The sequence below is a fragment of the Pyxicephalus adspersus genome, chromosome 5, assembly GCF_032062135.1.
Source record: "Pyxicephalus adspersus chromosome 5, UCB_Pads_2.0, whole genome shotgun sequence".
Lineage (NCBI taxonomy): Eukaryota > Metazoa > Chordata > Amphibia > Anura > Pyxicephalidae > Pyxicephalus > Pyxicephalus adspersus.
Genome location: NC_092862.1, coordinates 34,000,591 through 34,021,453, shown reverse-complemented (window position 1 = coordinate 34,021,453; position 20,863 = coordinate 34,000,591). Strand labels below are relative to the sequence as shown.

At 35.1% G+C, this 20,863-nt stretch overlaps 1 protein-coding gene across 4 annotated transcripts in view; it reads right to left on the bottom strand.

The window, feature by feature from the left end:
• Positions 1 to 606: 606 nt before the first annotated feature.
• Positions 607 to 20,863, bottom strand: part of MYBL1 (MYB proto-oncogene like 1) — a 30,614-nt gene continuing 10,357 nt past the window's right edge. The window contains exons 6-16 of one of the 4 annotated variants that reach the window (XM_072411102.1): positions 20,557 to 20,734; positions 17,407 to 17,481; positions 16,187 to 16,294; positions 13,511 to 13,741; positions 12,059 to 12,400; positions 11,243 to 11,388; positions 9,661 to 9,775; positions 7,874 to 7,987; positions 6,612 to 6,719; positions 4,660 to 4,767; positions 607 to 4,427 (exon numbers count right to left, since the gene is read on the bottom strand). In XM_072411102.1, the coding sequence (XP_072267203.1) occupies positions 4,296 to 4,427; positions 4,660 to 4,767; positions 6,612 to 6,719; positions 7,874 to 7,987; positions 9,661 to 9,775; positions 11,243 to 11,388; positions 12,059 to 12,400; positions 13,511 to 13,741; positions 16,187 to 16,294; positions 17,407 to 17,481; positions 20,557 to 20,734 (1,657 nt within the window). In that variant the 3' untranslated portion in view covers positions 607 to 4,295. Of the gene's footprint in view, positions 4,428 to 4,659; positions 4,837 to 6,611; positions 6,720 to 7,873; positions 7,988 to 9,660; positions 9,776 to 11,242; positions 11,389 to 12,058; positions 12,401 to 13,510; positions 13,742 to 16,186; positions 16,295 to 17,406; positions 17,482 to 20,556; positions 20,735 to 20,863 lie in introns of all 4 variants that reach the window. The other 3 variants (XM_072411101.1, XM_072411100.1, XM_072411103.1) reach the window with 3 other exon arrangements.

The window sequence follows — 20,863 nt, the reverse complement described above, 5'->3', positions numbered from 1 at the left end:
GAACCTGTCAATACAGAAATATATGTGTATTAGGTGTTGGAGCAAAAAAAACAAATATCCTCTAACTTATCTATCCAGCTGTTAGTGATTTCTTATAAACTTCTGGAAGGCCAAGACCTGGAAGCAAAAATGTTTGTTTCTGCCTGATGCATTTCTCATTGACATTGCAACACACATTGAAAAGTGTGAGTGTGTAGTAGCACATCTTCTATGATTTCATGTGTTTACAATGATTATGATTGAAAATGCATCAGGAAAGTACACAAAAAATGTTTAGCCCTTATTGTGGCAAAAGGATGCTAACTGATGGCAGAAACAAGCTTTCCAAGGTTTTTTTATATGCAGTAATATTGTTCTTACTGGAGATTCCTATTGACATATTAAAGGATCAGTCCACCTTGGACAGAAAGGAGTTCTGCAGTTAGAGTCATGGGACCCCTTTGGTATGTGTGGTCACAACTTGGAGATGTGGCAAGCTGAACTGGTGCAGGAAAGAATTGGGTAACGTGGCCCATTATTGAGCAACTGTACAATTGGACAACCTATCCAAACAACTGATTGTAATAATATGTATACAAATAGCTACCAGAAAATACAAGACACACCTAGGTTTATAAAAAGTTTATTTTATACAAGCAAACAGTGTACGGTACATAAAAATAAGCAACATTTATAATTAGAAATGCAGGTCTACCCCCTGCAGATGCAGCATTCTATCGTTACAATAAGCCAAGAGATTGCCTGCTTAGTACATTAGACTTGCAGTTAATAAGAATAGATTGGTTAGAATTGGACCACCATTATCCCTTTCCTGTTGTTATAAATGGCTTATACAATGCCCCCAGTACATGTGCATGCATGTTTGATAGTTTTATAAAAATAAGGTATGTAGTGTGAAGGCAAACATACATAAATGAAACACAAAGCGATACAAGTCACTATAGATAGGCAGGAGAAGATTGTAGAGTTAGGAAAATGTAGGCAACTAGGATGGGCCAGCCAGTACCTGGTTCATGTAGAAATGAAAGCTCTTTGTGGCGAGAGGTTGTTGCTAGGAGTGTTTGCCAAATATCTTGACACATTCTTATAAATTATGTCCAATTAGTGATTTGGGTTATGCAGTACTTAATCATGTAAGGTGCTGGCTGATTCCTTCTTTTTCTGTAGGAACATGCTACAATCCTTGTACAGTGCATATAATGTTTTTTATTCCATCTCTCAATAGCAGCAAATCTTGAAAGTGGAGAGGAACTTAAAATGTATAAATAAAAAAACCCAAACACTACAATAGAGCATTCTTTTTACCAGTTTGTAAATAAACTGCCAAGCGCACCTCTATGCTACATACAATACATTACAAGCAAAAATCTTTCCTTCAAGACAAAGAAATAAATAATAAGTGCAAATACCTTAAAATAGGCAAAATAAGCAACTGTTGTCACCAGTTTTTAACGTGCAAAGCTTAGAAAGACCAAATGCATGAAATATCTCTTCTACCATATATAGCTCACCAGAACTGGATTGAAATGGTGTTTGAAGACCGAGCCATAAACCTTATTGTTGTCTCAGGTGATGATGATAAAGTAATGCAATTAAAAAGATGCTGCTAACTGCATCCTTGCAGTTACATGATTCATGACTTCATGTCTTATGGCTCTACCAGACGTAAATAGTGCTCAGCTATAGTAACAGTACAAATTAAATGCCTGATGTTAACATTCTGACATGTAATGTATTACTATCATTTATATGAAAAAAAGAAACATTCATGACTATAGGTCTTTCACATCTACCACTAAGCCTAAAATACAAGTTGCTTTCAAAATCACTAGTAGTTTTTAAGTATGCATCCATGAATCTGAGGTGCATTTACCGACATACTTAATCTCAAAGAACTGTGGTACTGGGATGTATTAAGGATCATACTGATAATAAATGGGAAAAAAAACTCCACCAAGGGGTCTTCTGATAAACATCGTACCATCCCTCCACCCCAAAGGAAGGAATATTTAGGAGTCGACCTTGAGTAAGCTTTGGAGTCAGGTCTAACCTTAGAGGATGTCCTCATGACCCCTCCCCTCCCAATTTACTGCGCAGACCCAAGCAATATCATGCCAATATGTCATATTATCCTTAAATCATAGTTTTTTAGTTAAGGATGGATTTTCGAATTTTTCTTAATGAGGTTTAAGCAAGTGGCATGTAGGCACACAATAGTTTGGCAAAGGCAAATGTTAAGGAAGCAGCAGCAATGTATTTTCCAGGTAGCACCAACATAAGCTATTAAAAGCTTCCAGGGTAAAGAGCACACCAACCCAAAGCGGTATTTGTTTTTAAGTTTGTTTTACCTGGAAATAGCATTGTGCTTTGCTGATCATGAAACTGTGCTGACCACAATCTCTAAATGGATCTCAAGAAAAAAGAAAAAAAAGAAAGGGAGGGTGTTGCATATTGTGGATATTTTTTCCATAGCAAGTTAAAAAACATTTAACATTGACATCTGTCTGGTTTGGTATAGACAACATCCTCATTTTACTTTTTACCCATTTTTGTTTAATACACTCCACAGTTATCAGATTATTCATTTTGAAAGCAACTTGTATTTTTAGGTTTTGTGGTCTTTCAAATAGTAATCAAGGACACATGTATCAGCATTCTCTTTAAAAAGGGAACACGCAGATGCTAAACAGCAGGAAATCTATTTGGCCTCTATAAAACCTACATATACATTTAAAAACACAGTCCTCTACTCATAAGTATTAAATAAATTAAAACATCCCCAGGAACAAAGTCTCTTTGTCCCTACACCCTGTACATTACATTCAAACACAGTACAATTCTCAGCTTGAGAATGAAAATACTGATAAATTCTAAATTAGGAAAAAAAAATTCTTATTTCAGCATTCACTTCTCTATGCATGAAGTACCTTTTGTATATAAATACATAACACTGTAGCTCATTCATGTGTTACATTGCAGGATACCAAATCCTAGTAGTGCAACTTCCTGTTCACTCAAACATTTACAGTATAAACAGACTTTTTGGAAGCTACGAACACCAACGCCTGCTGCACACCGACATTCTAAAAATTCAGAACTAGCTAGCTGTCTGTAAAGTAATGCAACAACTATGTTCTATGGATGAGATTAAAAATAAACATTTATCAACTCTGAATGCTACCTTTTTTTTTCTTTATATTACATTAATAAAAATATTTCTATACTCTTCTAGAACATTCCTATAAGCTATATCAAACTGAACTCAACTCAAATGCTTTATCAAAAGTAGTTTGAGTTGAGAGACCAGAACATGAATGTGGTACTACAAATTTAATATATGATAAAATACCAAACTAAAACCCTCTTCTCCACAACTGGTAAGTCTGCAAGAGTCACACTCCAGGATATTTGTTTAGCTTTCAGAACATTTACTGGAAAAGGTGATGTAATATGTCAAATTAACTGCTCAACTGCTGTATCTATAGAAAATAAACTCCCGAAATATTAGTTTTTTACCATCTTCTGTTGTGGATATTACTCTTTACTTCCTCTACTGTACCCGCAAAGGGAAGTTAGGGAGTGTCCTCAATGAAAGAATTAACCTCTCTGCTTTGCAGTTCCTAACCTCTCAGTTAGCACCTTTCATAAATTTCTGTCTTGGTTAGAATGGTCACTAGGGAATAAAAAGGATGATTATCCTCGAGTAAATATAAAAAACCTGACATAGGTTTTACTGTTCCTTTAGCTTTACATACACAGTAGGTATAGCAAGCATACCTTTTCTAGACTCCCTAACCAGGAAAAGAATTGGTTCTACAATTATAAAGATGTCTAACCAAGTGTTACCCATCAAACTTTGCAGTAAGCTATGATGTGCTACCAGCTGCTCTAAGTAGTTTTATTACAAAAAGAAATTGTCGCAAAACCCATTTCAATAACTTTAAAGGCTTTTGCTTAAAAAACAAATAAAATACCGAAACAAGTTGACAGTACATACACAAAAAGTTACAAAAAAATGGGGCCTTTAAGGTCATTCCCTTGTTAAAAACAAGTTGGTTAATTTACCATAGAAACGTCCCTGGCTGGGTCATAAGGCTGCTGTTGTCTTTTGAAAATTCTTCAGCAAAGCTAAAGAAGCATATTTTGTGCCTTGGTTAAATTGAAGAGTATTTGCAAGTTTCATGCATAATGTAGGGCTGTAAAACAAAGCATTACTGTAACAACAGTTCTAAAGAGTCTTATCTTAGTGCATGTGAAAAAGGCAACTGAACTAGCCAGGTAAAAAGATCCCACACTCATAACATTAGATATCTGGGCGAAGAGCTGCTGGATGACTTGTAGCTATTAAGGTATCGTCTTGCCTGCTCGGTCATAATTAACTGGTCTTCAGTCTTTCCAAACATAACTGCTTCCCACTCTCCGTGTGACTGCAGAATAAATGAATACAAAGGCATTACTGCAAACACCAGAATTTAGAATAAAAGATATAAAATACATTAGAGATTTTTTTTTTTTTTTTTAATGTACTGTAAAACTCTGCACACATGTTGATTTGACGGCCCCAACAACTAACTAGCAGATTTAAAGTTCAGCCTATTTAATAGAAAATAACTTTAGGTATGACATTCAAGACATGATTCAAATTATTTTATAAAATACCTGTGGATACTTTTCCGGCTTGGTTTTTCTACAGTCAGGTGGCGTCTTTTTTCTGGAGCCTATACTTGTTCTGTGCATTTTAGTTCTAGTATTGCAATTCCAGTCTTCCTGTGTAGACAGCGGAGTCATTAATAAAGATGAAATAGGTCTCTCTTCATTCAATCCATGGTTTGCCTTCTTCAGAGCAAAATGAAGATTTGTGAGTTAATTTTAAATGACATTTTAACATTCTCTACATCTTCTCTTTACTGCAAGAATTATTTATTAGAAAGAAACACAATTTAAAGTGTATGGAAATCCAAGGAAAAATATATTGCAGCATACCAGTCCTTAGATAATTGTGGCTGCATTAGGTTTCTGCAAATACCACACTGCCTTTCTTAGGGTTGGAATGCTTTTATCTATGGAGGAGCAATAATGTCATATTAGGCAGGAAGTATGGTGGTGGGACTGCAGAACACCTCCCCCTTTCTATAAAACAGTAGAAAAGGTGTGTGGTAGTACACAAAAATAAAACTGAAACAATGACATGTAAAAGTGCAGCAGAGCTAGACAGACCTTTTCTGTACGTCTGTAATAGATATAACTAAATACTTTAATTGTGTATTTTCAGTATAACCCAATAAAAGTTTATTGTTAGCATCTATATACTCTAAGATTGCTGTACTTCATTACGCATTATTATTTCTTATTTTTTAGTATTTCTCAATTACGGACGTTTTTCAGAGACAAAAAGATCTCTACAAAATATGGGAAAGACCCATTGACAATTTTTACAAAAACAAATGTCCCCAATGTAAAATGTTTCTTTTGTTCCTGTTCCAGTGAAATTTAAACAGTTTTTACTCTCTTTCACTTTTAGTCACATAGAGAGTGGTCACCAAAGAAAACATGGAAACAAAGTAGAATTTAGATACACTTTAAGACATGGGAGATGATGTTTCTGGCAACAACATACTTTTAAAATGGTTTCAGACATACAGTCTCCAACTATAAATACAAAGACCTGTAATGACAAAAATATTGGCGCTGCCATTGACCTGGCAGACTCTGGGTGGACATCATGATTTAGGCATTAAACTTTGCCAATTTCAGACCTTGAAGAGTTTGGGCGAGCAAGTTAGAATGTTTCTGTTGCAAACTCATTCTGTATTAATAAATGAAAACTATTTGAAAATTTGTCTTATTAAACGGAACGTACACAGCAATGGCAGCTCCAATACTGCTGTTCTTCCAGGTTCTCTTCAAAGGACACCGTTCAGACATTTTAATTTTTTAATGCAGAGAATCTGTATAATAATGGTCACGTGGTAAATGTACTGACACCCATAGAGTCCAGCAAGCCTTACTTGGCTGGAGATAAGTGCAGAAGTTTCATTTTAAGTTAGGCTGCAGTCTATATAATTGTTGGTACATTTAAAAGCAGTTTTTTTAGGGACTGTGACACGTGGAACAGAAGGCAGCTATAAAGTCACTATGACATCTGTGACACAGTGATCATACACAAGCTTTTTATCACAAAAATAATCCTGCAAACATAGCATAATATCTCTGTTTGATATTGCAATTGTTGGACACAAATATAAGTATAAGAAAATACATTACTTTAAAAATAATCATGTTGCTCAACATATGCCAACCATGCTAAATTTGACATGGGCATCTAGGGGTTGATGAACAAAACTCAAAAGGACATGTTAAGATGCCAGACTATTTGCAGTTCTGCTGCTATTCACAAATACAAATATTACCACTCCTCACACAAGCAGACAGTAATATAATCATAAAAACATTTGTGTCATGTAAAAATCATGCCATATATATATATATATATATATATATATATATATATATATATATATATATATATATATAGTTGCTTTGGATGGTTGTAAAAATAGGGTAAAATTAAAAAAAAAATGAATGTCCTTTTTTTTTTTTTAAATATTTACCTTTACATTAGAAACTTCATCTTCTGATAAGAGCTCAACACCCTTTTCCTCTTTTTCCAAACCATCCAGAATTAATGACTTTCGAACTCTTTTAAAGGCAGATATATGCTGGAAAGTCAAAGTATTGTTGTTAAAATAGGACATTTCACATACAGGTAGCTGCTGGTAGATAATGGCTAATACCTATTTCTACTTTCTTTCTTTTATCTTATGGGCCCAAAAAAGGAGACCTCTGCAATTGTGTTTACAGTACTGTTTACTGGTTTCAGTATAAAACCTGCAGATAAAGGAGCAAAATTCATCCTGATAAAGTATTAAAGTGGAACTAAGGCTTCACTTTGAACTTTAGTAATTCAGGCAGGTTGTTACTGCAGAAAGAACAGGTGGGAAAACCTGGCATTGCCAGATAGGATGAATTTACGTCATTAGATTACGTAACTTTGGCACCGACAATCAAGGTGGCCAGGCGTGGAAAGACAAGTGCCAAAGGCTTTAGTTCCACTTTAAAACCCAATAGTATGGGGTGTTATAAGGATTTACCAAGATTCAGGATTTCCAGCTGGTGTCAAGAGATATAAGAAGGAAATCAGTGGTATTAGGCTTACCAGAATTTATTGCTTATACCTAAACCCTTTTCTGGTCCATTCTGGGACATACGTAGTCTTGTAGCTTTGGCTAGAAAAGGATTAAACAATGGCAACCCAAAAAACAGTAGTCTAATTAAGGATAACCCCTCCTAATAAATGAAGTCGTAGACAGGCAGTAGTAACAGACCAAAGATCAGAGAGTTTCATATGACTGCAACAGGAGAAGAAGTTTTACATAAACTGATGGGAAAGAGAACAGATGATGTCAGGGCTCAGTCCCTTATGAACCATCTCTACAGTGAAGTGGCAGCAAAATGGGGATTTTAAAAAGATGCCCCAACAACATAATTTAGTTCGTGCCCTGTGATCAGCTGGACTGGACCACCTAATGAAGGGTTTTTTGGAGAAGGGGTAAATGTGAAGGCGATGCTGATCAAGTACTCCATGGCCTACTACTACCAGAATGAGGTCTGGACAGGACCCTAATGTGGGGTCTAGTGCCCATGACTCACTAGAGACATGCTATTAGTAGGAGGGGATTTCCTAGGCTGGCCTACAGTTACTTTGTGAAAAAACAGTGTCTAATCCTCCTGTAGCTACTAAAGCTAAGGTACGAAGAATTCCTATGTCCCTCAGTAGACTAGAATTCCCAAGCTTAGTAAAGTTTTATTTTACCCCTTTTTCGGCTTTATAATTCTTGTCATCTTCATCTTTAATGAAAATATCTGTTCCAGTCTCTTGCTTGAGCACCTCTCGAATATCTTCTTCAAGATATGCAAAAGGCTGCGACTAAAATGTACAAAAACAGAGATTTATTTATTATTATGATAGCACATTCAGACATCAACAAAATCAGACATTAGAAAATGAGTTTGTAAGATCAGATCATCTAGGTGGGTAAATCCCCATCTAGAGCATAACCCAGTATTTATGCCTTCTTTTTAACATCGTTCTTGCAAGGGGAAAACCATTTCATTAACTATTTAATGTCACGTGACATTATTACGAGCCTAGTAAAATTCTTACAGACAAAAGCAAGGAACACATCATTCCCACCACTCTTCTGCTGCTGCCTCTCTTTATAGTTATCTTCATTGGTTTCCATTTCACCTTACTACTGACTTTCTCACTCATAACCTCATCACACACACAGCTAAAAGACTGTTCTAGATCTGCCCCAACTCTCTGGAATAGTCTTCCTCATCCTATTCGGCTTGCTCCTTCTTTCTGCTCATTTAAAAGAGAGCTCTAAACCTATTTTTCAAACTTGCCTACCCATCGTCTTCTGTCTTTTGAAACCCTCACTACTTCCCATGACCACAAATCTCCCCACCTATTGTGCATTATTTCCCCCATCTTCTAAATTGTAAGCACTTCGGGGCAGTGTCCTCTCCTCCCGTGTCGCTGTCTGAAATTGTCTGTCATTTGCAACCCCTATTTAATGTACAGCGCTGCGTAATATGTTGGCGCTATATAAATCCTGTTTATTAATAATAATAGAAATAATAATAATAATAATATTAATAATAATAATAATATTATTAGGCATATGCCCCTGCAATGATATCTCAGTGCCCTTTCCCTACACACAGTATGTAGGGGGCTCTTGAAAGTGGGCCAACAATAAACAAGTAGTAATTTTTCAAAAAATAAAGCTATATTTTATTTTTTCCATGCCAAGGTTTATTTTTAAAGACACCATCACCCAGCACTCAAGACATCAAAATTCCAATACATCACCTTAGACTGACTGTTTACTTACTGACCAATAAATCCCACCCCTTCATTGGTGTCAGAGTAGCAAGATAATCAGTGTTGTTAAGTTTATCTGTTAATGGTTTATTATTTTGACTAACTGGCACATGTTTTTCAGCTCTGGCACACTTTTTAATATACTATACAAATGGCATATAAATCACAAAAATATGTCAAAATTACTCCATTGGTCTATTGTGTTTTATGTATTTAGTCTGATCTATTTTAAAACTTGCTTGTTTTCAAACTTGCCTACCTGTCTTCTTCTGTCTTTTGAAACCACCACTACATATCTCCCATCCTATTGTGTGTGAAATTCCCCCACTTACTAGATTGTAAGCTCTTCGGGGCAGGCTTCTCTCCTCCTGTATCACTGTCTGTATTAGTCTGTCATTTGCAATCCCTATTTAATGAACAGCGCTGCGTAATATGTTGGTGCTATATAAATCCTGTTTATTAATAATAATAATAATCTATCCTAAACCATCTTCACCATATTAACATCGCTTAGAGTAACTTGCATTGGGATATATTACAAAAGCCTTCTTTATCCAAATTTGGTACTAAAATGTTACAAAAACTGGATTTTTTTCTCTTGCTCTTTTTTTTTTTTTTTTTTTTTGCAGAATGATTATTGTTGATGAAACAACAATTTATCAACAAAAATCCAAAGCTTTACAAATAAAAACAGTAACAATAGTACATACTGAAACTTTTAGAGGACCATATTTTTTCTCCTGGGCAGCAAGAGCATTTTTAAAAGGTGTTGGTGTCCTGGGAGTTGTACCCTGCAAAGTCCTCCTTATAGTTGGTGTCCTAAAGCTGTAACCAAAACAAAAAAAAATGTAAATTGGCAACATAATATAAAATTATGGAAGTGCAGTTTGTGCTCAGACAGATTATCAAAAATATTTAAAAAGCTAAAACAACCCTTTTTTACCGCAATGGATGTGATCTAAATTAATACAGCTCTTAATTTATTATATAAAACTGTGTGCAAAAGTACAGGATCCTTTGAAAAAGTGAAAAAAAAGTAGCAAACTTTGATGCAATTAACATCAAAGTTCATTGATCTTGATCTGAGCCTACTAGTCACTTCTTAGGTAAAGTGGAGGTTTATGAAGCAAACAGTGGGCCTGATTTATCAAAGCTCTCCAAGACTGAAGATAGACTATAGCAGAAGAACTTGAGTGATCTGGAAATGGATCCTGGAATGGATCTGGTCCAGGATTAAAAACATTTGCACATATAATAGCAATAACATCGCATATATTAGCAATAACACCCAGGTCTACCAACAATAGTCCACCTTCTCCAGTCTTAGAGAGCTTTAATAAATCAGGCCTAGCGATTGAAGCTATAACATAGTGTGAAACCACTATTTGCAGGGTTTAGTCTGCACCTGTATTTAACAAGACATTTATAAGCCTCAGGTGTTCTTCAAAGTGTTCCCTGCATAACACTGCAGGGAAGGTTATTATAGGTGTAGAGATTGGTTACATGGTTTCTCCTCCTATTTTGCTGTAACATTTTTACATTTTAAAAATCAGCTGTATGGCCAGTGTGAGGCATTAAAGTTATTCAAAGAACTTGAGTCCCCTGCCAAGTGCACAGGTGTACCACATGAACAAATGCAATTTTTGCTTCATCATTTAACAGAGGACTTCAGGAACCGAATTACTAAGAATTAGTATCACATTACAGACTAATTAGTGGTTTTCACTACTAAGAGCCATATGCAGCTAGATCTTGATGTTTGAAGAGGAATACTTTATGCTAGGGCCCCAAAAGCAATTTTTTTAGTATTAACAGTTAGAGCCTAAATATCTACAAGCATTCAGTTTAATTCCATTTTTAAAATGACTAAAACAAAATTCTTGGAATATATTTAGGGAAAAAAACAGCAGTATACTTCAAATCATAACAGTGTCCAGGTTATTTTAGTCTTATATGTGACTGTCAGGAATTTGATATCATCAGATATATTATTTAAATGACATGATAAGTGTTATTAGGTAGAGAGCCTAGAAATAAGAGTATTGTCAAATGATAGCTTAAACCTCCACTAGCATGGTGATTACCTTACATAATACAATATTTAGAAGCCCTATTTATAAAAAAAGAGAATCTGACATTCTCTCTAACACTCCCTGGTGGGAATCTTTCAGGTGCATGTGTTTTTATGGCAGCAATTGATTCCCACCAGGGAATGTTTGAGGGAATGTCAGATTCCCTGTTTTATAAACAGTGCCCTTAAAATCTGTGAAGATAAAGCTAGCAATTACCTACCCAAGATTTTCTTTGTCCTCTGCAGAGGTCATCTGTTTCCTCAGAGGAGTTGTTAGATACTTCTGGCCACAAATTGGAGTGGAAGTAAATGCAGGATTTTCAAGGTTTAATTGTTCCTGAACATTGCTCGAACAGGTGTTGAAAAACTACAAATAAACACATTTCACTTACGTTCAAAAAGCTTATAATTTTCATATTCATGAATATTATATGAATCATTTTTGTATAAGAAAAAGGAAAATACAACATGATCAGCTACTAAAATGACTAATACTTGTTAATTCAAAGCATTTAATATTTACATCAGCACTGTCTAAGTGAAACATAATCTAATTTGTTTACAATAGACAAACAATTAAGCAATGGAGCAAGCAGACCAAATAAATACTGTAAAGCCCAGCATCACGGAAGACCAAGACTGGAATAATGACTGCAGAAGCTACTGTAGGATGACTATGAAGGATGGGAATCTAATGTCTAACTATGAAATATAAAAGTCTCAGCTCCCTTCCAGAAATGAAATCAAAACCATTTTGATCTTGGGTGCAAGGTTGGATGTCTGCGGCTTCCTATTTTTCTTTAATTTGCTGATCAGAAAACAAAAACTCTGTGAAATGATGTGGACTTTCTCTATGTTAAGCAGGAGTACAGTATACCTATAAACCTATCCATCTTCTACCACTGAAAAGCTTTGCAACTATGCAAAAAAATTACAGTTTTTATGGGTCGGGGTTAAGCTAGATCAGTAGAAGCAAAAAAAAAAAAAAAACACTGGAAACATTCTACAGCTTTGACCAACCTTGACTGTGTACCAACCTGTGATGGGGAAAATGGGAGGGATTTTACTGGAGTGTTTTTCAACATGGTATTGTTGGCTTCATATACTTCATTCTCTTTTGCGGGAGGTGATAGTCCCAGCTGACCCTTCTTCTTCAGAACAGATGGAGATGTGGTATACTTTGGTGTAATGGAGGATGTATATAAACCTTTACTGTCATCGCTAACAGTCTCCACATCGATAAGTTCAGAGCTACAATACTGTGATGACTGCATGGATTCTTGTGAAACCTGAAGCAATTTTCTTGGGGTCAGCTGAACAGAAGTCACGTCAATGGATGCCTCAACATGCCTAGGGACTGCACCCCATGTAGTAGGATCCTGTTTCGATAAAAATTACTTTAGTATATACATGCATAGTTATGGTTATTGCACTATATAAGTATGTAAGGCAAAAAAGTTTCAGAAACTTTGTCTTTCAGTATTTCCAAAAATATATAACTTTCTTTTTTACAGGTAATAAATAGAAATGCAAATAGTGTAGAGTAGAATCTAAACCTTACTTTTGTAAAATATAGGTAATTCGCTCAAAATTAGCATTGGAGGACATTTAGGTATCCAAGTTAAATCCTGAAAATATTATCTCCAGCAGGATTTAAGCATTGTTCATTGCAGGCTGGACTACATAACTGCTAACCCATTCTTCTAAAACCTTAAAAGAAAACTCATGTGTAGACTGTATTACAAAAAGACAAGAAAAACTTTTTCCACAATGAAAATGTGTCACTTTGAGGATATTTTAGTACAAGGAAATGGGTTGTATGCGTACTTCTGCGTACTTCATCCACGCAATATACAGTAATAAAAAACTACTTAAAGCAAACCTGTGATTTATTACCAAAACAGGTTTGCCTAACTTCATCCTTGCTCTGTTTAACACCAGGAGTTCAAAAAAATACCTTTGCATTTGACTAATCTAATGTTCTGTTGGTAAGGGCTAAATGAAACTAAAGTTTTTTTTTAGTCAATTTAAAGACAGCATTTTAAAAGCTTAATTACAATACACTTATTTATTCAGATATTTAAGTAAACTATCACAAAAAATAAACCAGTGGGCTTATTTAATGTTGGGCTCATCTAAATATTCCAGATATTCAGAAATAGTTTAGGTTTGATTCAATTTTACTAATAGAATTTAACAGCTTTTATGGTGACCTTTGTGTGAATATAGGTCTACTATAGGAATTCCTAACATATTTAGCTGCATGCATTTTTATAAAAAAAGAAACGTATATCTACTTTCTTTCTTTGAACTCAACATTGCTCCGTTGTTTTGATTTATTGTCTGTTCTGCAGAACTTTCAATGGAAATAAATGCCCATAAACTTATAGATGAAAAAAAAAAAAGCAATAGGATGATAGAATTGCTTTCAATGCAATTTATATCATCCTATTTTCAAAATAACACTTTTCTTTTTCTTAATTACTCACCGGTTCAATCAGTTCTATTGTTTCTGAGAACTCTGGAATTACATCTAGTGATGTCAACACAGGGTTAGGTTCCAGGACAATAAGTTTATTTGGAGAAATCATTTTGCAAGCTAGACCCTTAGCTTCCTCTAAACTGTAGAAATCACTGGTTTGCTCCTCTAGATTGTTTAGTGTATTGGAGAATGTATCATCCATAAGGAAAGTATCAGACCAATTTGATAAACTTCCAGTCTGCCAAGACAGAAAAATGTGTAAAGTTTGGAAAACAATAAAAACTAATTTAGTAACAGAGAATGCCATAGCAAAAAATGGAGTTACACAACATGGTTGTAGCCCTAAAATAATAAACAACCATGCATAAACAAAATGCAAAACAGTCATAATAAATCAGATTTGTATTGTACATTCTACTCTTTTAAGTTGTTAACAATAGGCAATCACATGAACAGCCATGCAGACCTGTTTCATTCTTTGGTATATAAAAAATAAAATAAGTAATTTACAGAACACTGAAACAGTTAAGGGTGGACTGAGCCATTAAGTACTGCACTAGAAGATACAAGTTTCATTCAGAAGGGACGCAAAACAAAATACCTGTATAGCATTGCTCAGGCACGTCTACCTATATGCAACACATGAAAAAAATATGTGCAATTTTGGTTGACCTCCCACTGCCTCATAAAAAGAAATTTTACATTACAAAAAAAATAAATAAATACTGCTGACCAAGCTAAAATCTTCTAGAACCTAAAGCAAAATCTTTGCACCTGGAATAAATATTTCTTTAAGATGCATTCAAAATATACATATTTTACACCGCAGGCTGCATTTTTTTTTTTTAACAGTGAAGCAAGTAATTAGGCACCAAACCAAGAATTAAGAAACAAAAAAGGGAATTAAACTATTCCGTGCATATAACAGGCAATGCAATAGGAAAGCAAGCCACTAATAAGCAATGCAAACTGCCACTGACTGCAGGTATGATATATAACTACAATATCATTATTATGCATTACCATTTAAAAAATATAAATGTAACTTGCGTTGCAGATGTAAACACACTAAAAGTACATCTATCACCAATGAAAACCTTCTTTTACACTGTTGATCTAAGGCAAACAGTATGAATACCAATGATAACTGCTGCATATCATCTACATTCAGACATGCAGCCATACATATACAAGTGTATGTAAATTCTAAGAGTAAACATTTCTTACGTGCGCCATATTGCTCCAGTAAAGTGGAACTAAACCCTCCCCCATTTCAGAGCCAATCTTAAGCTGCGTACACACTTGCAATAGTTATTGTTGGAAAGGACTAACGACCGATCGTCCGATAATCATTAACAAAAAAAGTGCACAACCACAACGCCTGACCAACAATGCCGAAGAAAGGAGATTGTGACTGGAAACAAATGACCATCCCGGCGGATCTGATTGAGCAACAATTGTTCACCATCTACTGTGTGTACGGTCGTTCAGTGATTTTGGATGGTTCTGCAGTACACTTTCTCCTTTACATGTCATTTCCTGCATAATTTAAATGATCGTATCTAGCGTGTGTAGACTATTGGTGGATTATATTTGAACAATCGTATTGTTACAACATGTACAGAATTGTGCACAATACAATCGTTCAAAGTAATCATGCATAATCGTTAGTCGTTTGTTTTCTAACGATAATTATTGCAATTTTGTACCTAGCTTTGGACTCTATATAGGTCGGCTGATGACATGGTGCTGCACATGTGATAAGCTAGGACACCAGCCATTTCAGGGCTTAAAAGTGGAATTATTTGAGCAATTTTGGAAAAAAGGTTTTATTTCTATCCTAGATAGGATAGATTCTAGAAGGAAAAACTAAACTTCAAATAAACTATATTCTTGAGCAAAGTTTAGGAGTCACCTGACCCATTCTCCCTTTCTCATCTGTGCCAGTGTTTTAGAAAAGAGAATTGGGTCATGCCCGGAAAGGTTTTATATATATCAGCACCCATCATTCACATCGGGGAGAATTCCCATCCCCGACAACTATAATCCAATAGGAACGCCTTCATTAGCAAATGGTTGTCAGGGGCATCTGTCCAAGAAGGTTTTTAGGACAATCTGTGCGTTGAAGAACGGGACAGAAGAGAATGGCAGTATTAAAGACAATGCCACAAGAAAAAAGAGGAGGTAAGAAGACTTAAGGAATTCAAGATGTCGCTGGACTATATTAGAAGAGTACGTTAGTAATAGTGTGCATTTTTTAAAAGTTTTATATACATTTTAGTGTGTTCTTGTGGAGTTTAGTTCTACTTAAAAAATACCACTGAAAGTATCTATATATCGGTTTGGTGAGCTGCAATACATTACATTTATGTCTTTGGGTTACGATTTGTTTTAACCTTTACAATGAGAGCTCACTAACTGCTTGAGTTCGAAAAATGATGAGTGTTTCTTATCCATAATGTCTAAAGAATTTACAATCTGCCTTTTTGTTTAACAAACAGCATTCTGTACCGCATGAAAAGACATATGCAGAGTTACAGCTGTCTCTTTCCCATACTATCCTCTGTCACTGGCTTAGCCCTGCCACCAATACCACCAGAAAGAAAAAAAAAGCCTTAAAATAAGGGGAAAAAGCAGCATGCATGTAAGAGAAAAATCAGAGAAGAAAACACCACAATCTTACAGATGACAATCTTTTTCTTCTGACTTCATGCTCAGCTGACATAAGCAGCAATTCAAGCTCCTTTATCCTTTTTTCTTTATCGGGATCATCGTCATCAACAAAGGGCTGCTGAGATAGGCATGGAAGAGAACCGGAGAAGAGACAGAAGAACAGGTCAAGAAGACAGATAGAAGAGATATCACACAGTCGTAGTAGTTTAGGAAAGCCCCCCAAAATGAAAGTGATTGGGTTACAACAGGTATTAGATAGGTGATATGTTCCAATGCAAATTGTACAGCAAGTACAAAGAGCCAGTTATGATCTACAATACAATACCATATGCTCCTATCAAATTGGCCAGCTGTGACAGGTTTACTGTATACTATATGTAAAAAGAATCAGCTTGGGCCTGTCATACCAATATGTTTTCTTATAGAGTGTGGAACAATTCCCCATATCTAGACAGATACAAATAAAACAGAAAAAAACAGCAAGGAAAAATGTCCCCTATTTATAAAGAGAGTGGATCCCTCTAAACATTAAAAGGTCCACTTAACAAAGAAGTTCTATGGCACAAACAGGAGAATTCCAAAAGGCTCCGAGCAAATACACATCATATAAAGGTATACCTGACTTTATTTCATACATGGTGAAGGAAGGGCACAATTTCACAACTAAACCCAAAACTGAAAAAGGAAAATTCTAATTGTAGTAGTTTTATCGGAAAAACAATGCACTTATCCAATTTCCACTCATCTATGAATTCTGGAGGTAGGAGAATCATCAGGTATGACCCAATGACATCTAAAATGGAAGAACAGTTGCTAGTGACTTGTAGTCACAGGAAGTAGGTGATGAGTAATTGTGGGACCTCATCTGTTAACACAAAACCAAAAGGCACAGAGGTCCTGGCTGTAGGAATAAGTACACAGCCAAGTATGGCTACACAATAGGTTCTTGAATTTGTACAGTTCAGATTTAAAGACACAAATGAACATGATTACCTGAAGTATTTACCTGGTTTGATTTTGGGTTTAGTTCAGCTTTAATAATCACAGTGAATGGTGTATATAAGTATTTGTACATCTCAGCACTTACTTTGCATTAATAATAGGAGACTTAATAAATATCTAGAAAATTTTCCATGCTGCATTATATATCTTCTATAACAGTCTTTTTTTTTTTTTTTTTTTTCTTAAATGCCGACGTGTATTTTAACTATTATGTGTCATGAATCTTACCTGAATGAAGGCAAAAGAATTCTGAATATTATCTATGCAGCTGTCATCAGCAGACATATAGTGATATCCTGGAACCTGAAGGTAAAGAACAGACTATTTACATAACGTCAGTCATTTCATAGGGAATAACTGCTTTTCTAAAATATATGTACAACAGGATATTGTTCACAATCCCTGCAAAGGTTATATGTAACTAAACACCCAGAAAAAAGTTGGGTCTTTAAAATGTGAAAGTTTGAAGTGAATGGGCATATTTAATGTACAGCGCTGCGTAAGATGTTGGCGCTATATAAATCCTGTTTAATAATAATAATAATAATAATAATGGGCAATTTAAAAAAAACATGTTGCTATTCCTATTTTATATATCAACCCAACAAAATAAATGCAAGGCTTGAATTTATATACCAGCATATTACAGATAGTGAGGGTATTGGACAGGAACGTAAGGGATGGTAACAATAGTGCTAAAATGTAGGCACCAAGTGTTTCTAATAGTTTTAAAATTGATTCCCAAGTTTCATTGAAACTCTTCCCCTCCAGACCAGTGCCAAGACAAGCTAATAAAGAAAACCCGTGCTGATAAAAATGTCTGTGCTGCCACTGGACAACTTTTAAAAATGCTAGTAACTTGACTGTCATACTAATTCAATGGCTTCAATACTTTTTGCATTGGACTAGAATGACTGGCAACTAGCTTGATCAGAAGCAAAGCATTCATATTTATTTCAACAACTGCTGCATTTAAAAGATCAGACCACTTAATCGGAATGATATTTCAGTTTCAAGGCATCACCACTTTATCTCTGCACTCACATTCAAACATTTACACACCTGACATGGCTATTACAAGGGTGTTGCAGTACCTAATTTTATATATTTATTGATACTAGTGAGTGTGAGGACACTTACAACTTTTACAATAAAAAGTCTGGTTGATTCCAATAGATCAGTTATTTTAGGTAGTAGTACTTTGTGATCAGTTTGCCCAGAAGTTATATTATTGCTTTAGGATAACCCTGAGGGTGATGTTAACCTGCTTACACATCCTGGATGTAACAAAAAGGCAAACTTTTGCACTTATTGGGAAATCTGGACATTTAACCCCCATCTTTGCATGCTCCAATATCTTACGAGGGAACCCCTAATAATACAGGCTCAGAAACTTACAGAGATCCTACCATAGATTCCCAGAGAGATCACAGTAGTTGCTAGAAGGTTAAAATATACATATTCTTTAATGACAAACATTTGTTTCAGGTGGAATGATCATACCACCTGTAAAGTACAGTCTGCCAGTCCGTGAAAGCTGCATACAAGCCAAAACAAGGGACTTGCTTTAAAATGAATGTAATCAATTTTACAGATATTTATTAACTAAAACAATTAAATAAATACAAATGTGGGTAGATTAAAACACATTTTTATTTAAAATGTGCAGTCTTGAAATGACTTGTAAACCTGTAAAGCCATCATATTTAACGCTGATTACCCTATAACATTAGCTAAAAATTCAAGCCAGGGCACACAAATCTCTATTCCTACTCTACAGTTCAATGCCACTTTTACAAGCCATAAAACCCTGTTTTTATTGGCATATTACGGTATAATTAGATACACAGATAAGAAGTCATAAGAAGCTTAGGGCAGAATGTTGACATACTGTGAAAGGAAAAGACACAAAAAAGACACAAAGAGCAGTTGGAGCGTGAATAAAAACCGGGAAGGTCATGCCAAAGAGAACAAAAGATTAGACATTTGGAATGGTAGAAGCGCTCAGCTGTGTCAGATCAAGAGAATCAAAGAGGAGGACTCTATGGAAATATAGCAAATCAGCTAATGGTACATTAAATATTTTCAACAATTTAAAAAGTTATGAACTAAATGAAATACCAGTAAAGTAAAAAGATGTTCTTAAAAACAAATGACACAAACCTTAAACTCGAATAAAAAAAAAAATGAACAATAAAATAAAGGTTGTAAAAAAAGGAAAAGAAAAAAAATTAGGAGACATGTGATCTGACAAAGTCACATGACTGGTTCTTCTCTCATGGGTGGGATGATCTCTGTAGGGCTCCACGCCATTTCCCTACATTTTGGGTCATAAAACGCAAACCATGGTTTGCACAGCTCAGCAGAGTATAGGAGAGCCCCATAGAAAGTGCAGTAAAAACATGAAACTAAAAACCAGATAAGGGCATAGAGGACGTTCTGCTGGCTATTAAAGCATTAAAAATTACTTTAGAATATGTAAGTAAGCTAAAGGTAAACAACAACAAAGGGATACACTAGTTTTTTTTACAACAGTTTTTAGTTATATAAATAATTTAAAGAGTATAAATCCTGACATCAGCCAAAAAAGCACTGGGAAGGTGTAGAAGGATAGACTCCTATTGCAGTCTGGTACTGCTGGATGGGGGTAAAGATCCAGATTTCCCAATAAGTGTAACATTATGCCTTATTGTTACATAAAGGATGTATAAGCATTACCCTGAGATTCCTTCTACAGCAATATTATCACGTCTGAGGAAAGTGATCAGGAAGTGCCACTACCTAAAATAACCCCAAGAAAAGTGGTGATTTACATCAAAAATAAAAAATGAAACCTTCCTTAATCTGAGAGAAATAATTAATCAGGGTATAATAAAAGTTTCAAAACCTTTGAACTATAAATGATCCCAGAGGATTAACAAAGCTTTATGATCGTATTTACCCTATGCTCTATTTTTGTCACTAAAAACTAAGAATAAAAAAATAATCTTTACAAATTGACACAAAATATGAAAGCACAAATAAAAAAAAAAATGAATTTCTACATTGAATATGCATCTACATTTTTTTTACATAAGATAAAGGAGATAAGGGATTGTGACAATGAAAGCAGATCAGAAAAGCTGCTGGCAGCTGATAAGGGACAAAGGAGAAAAGAACCTAGAGTTAAACAAAGGGAGGGTTTCTTTACAATGACAGTGATAGATGCCTGAAAAGTAATAGAGCAGCATGCCATATGGAGGAAGAGCCAAATAGGTCAAGCAAATAATCAAGGGGGGAAAAAGAAAAAGCAAATACATAAAGGGCAATCTTGATCCTAAAGTTGCAACACCATAAGAACATGACATAGAATATATTGAACAAAGTGAAGACATATACCTCAGACTGCCCTGGCACAAAGTACTGGTTCTGTATCTGTACATGAAGAAATGGTGCACTGGATTGATAATTTGCTTTAGAGCTACGATCAGACTCTTTTGACTGTTGCAAATATCCCTCCTGTTCCACTTTCCTCTTCATGGTGGAATTCCAATGATTCTTTATGGAGTTATCAGTCCTACAACAAAAAAAGTTACCAATTGACATGCATAGAGGAAATGTCAACTCCTTACTTCTGAAAACCTTCAGAACATAAGTACAATACAATTTTCAAATGTGTGCTGAAAAAAAATACTCAGACGAGAAA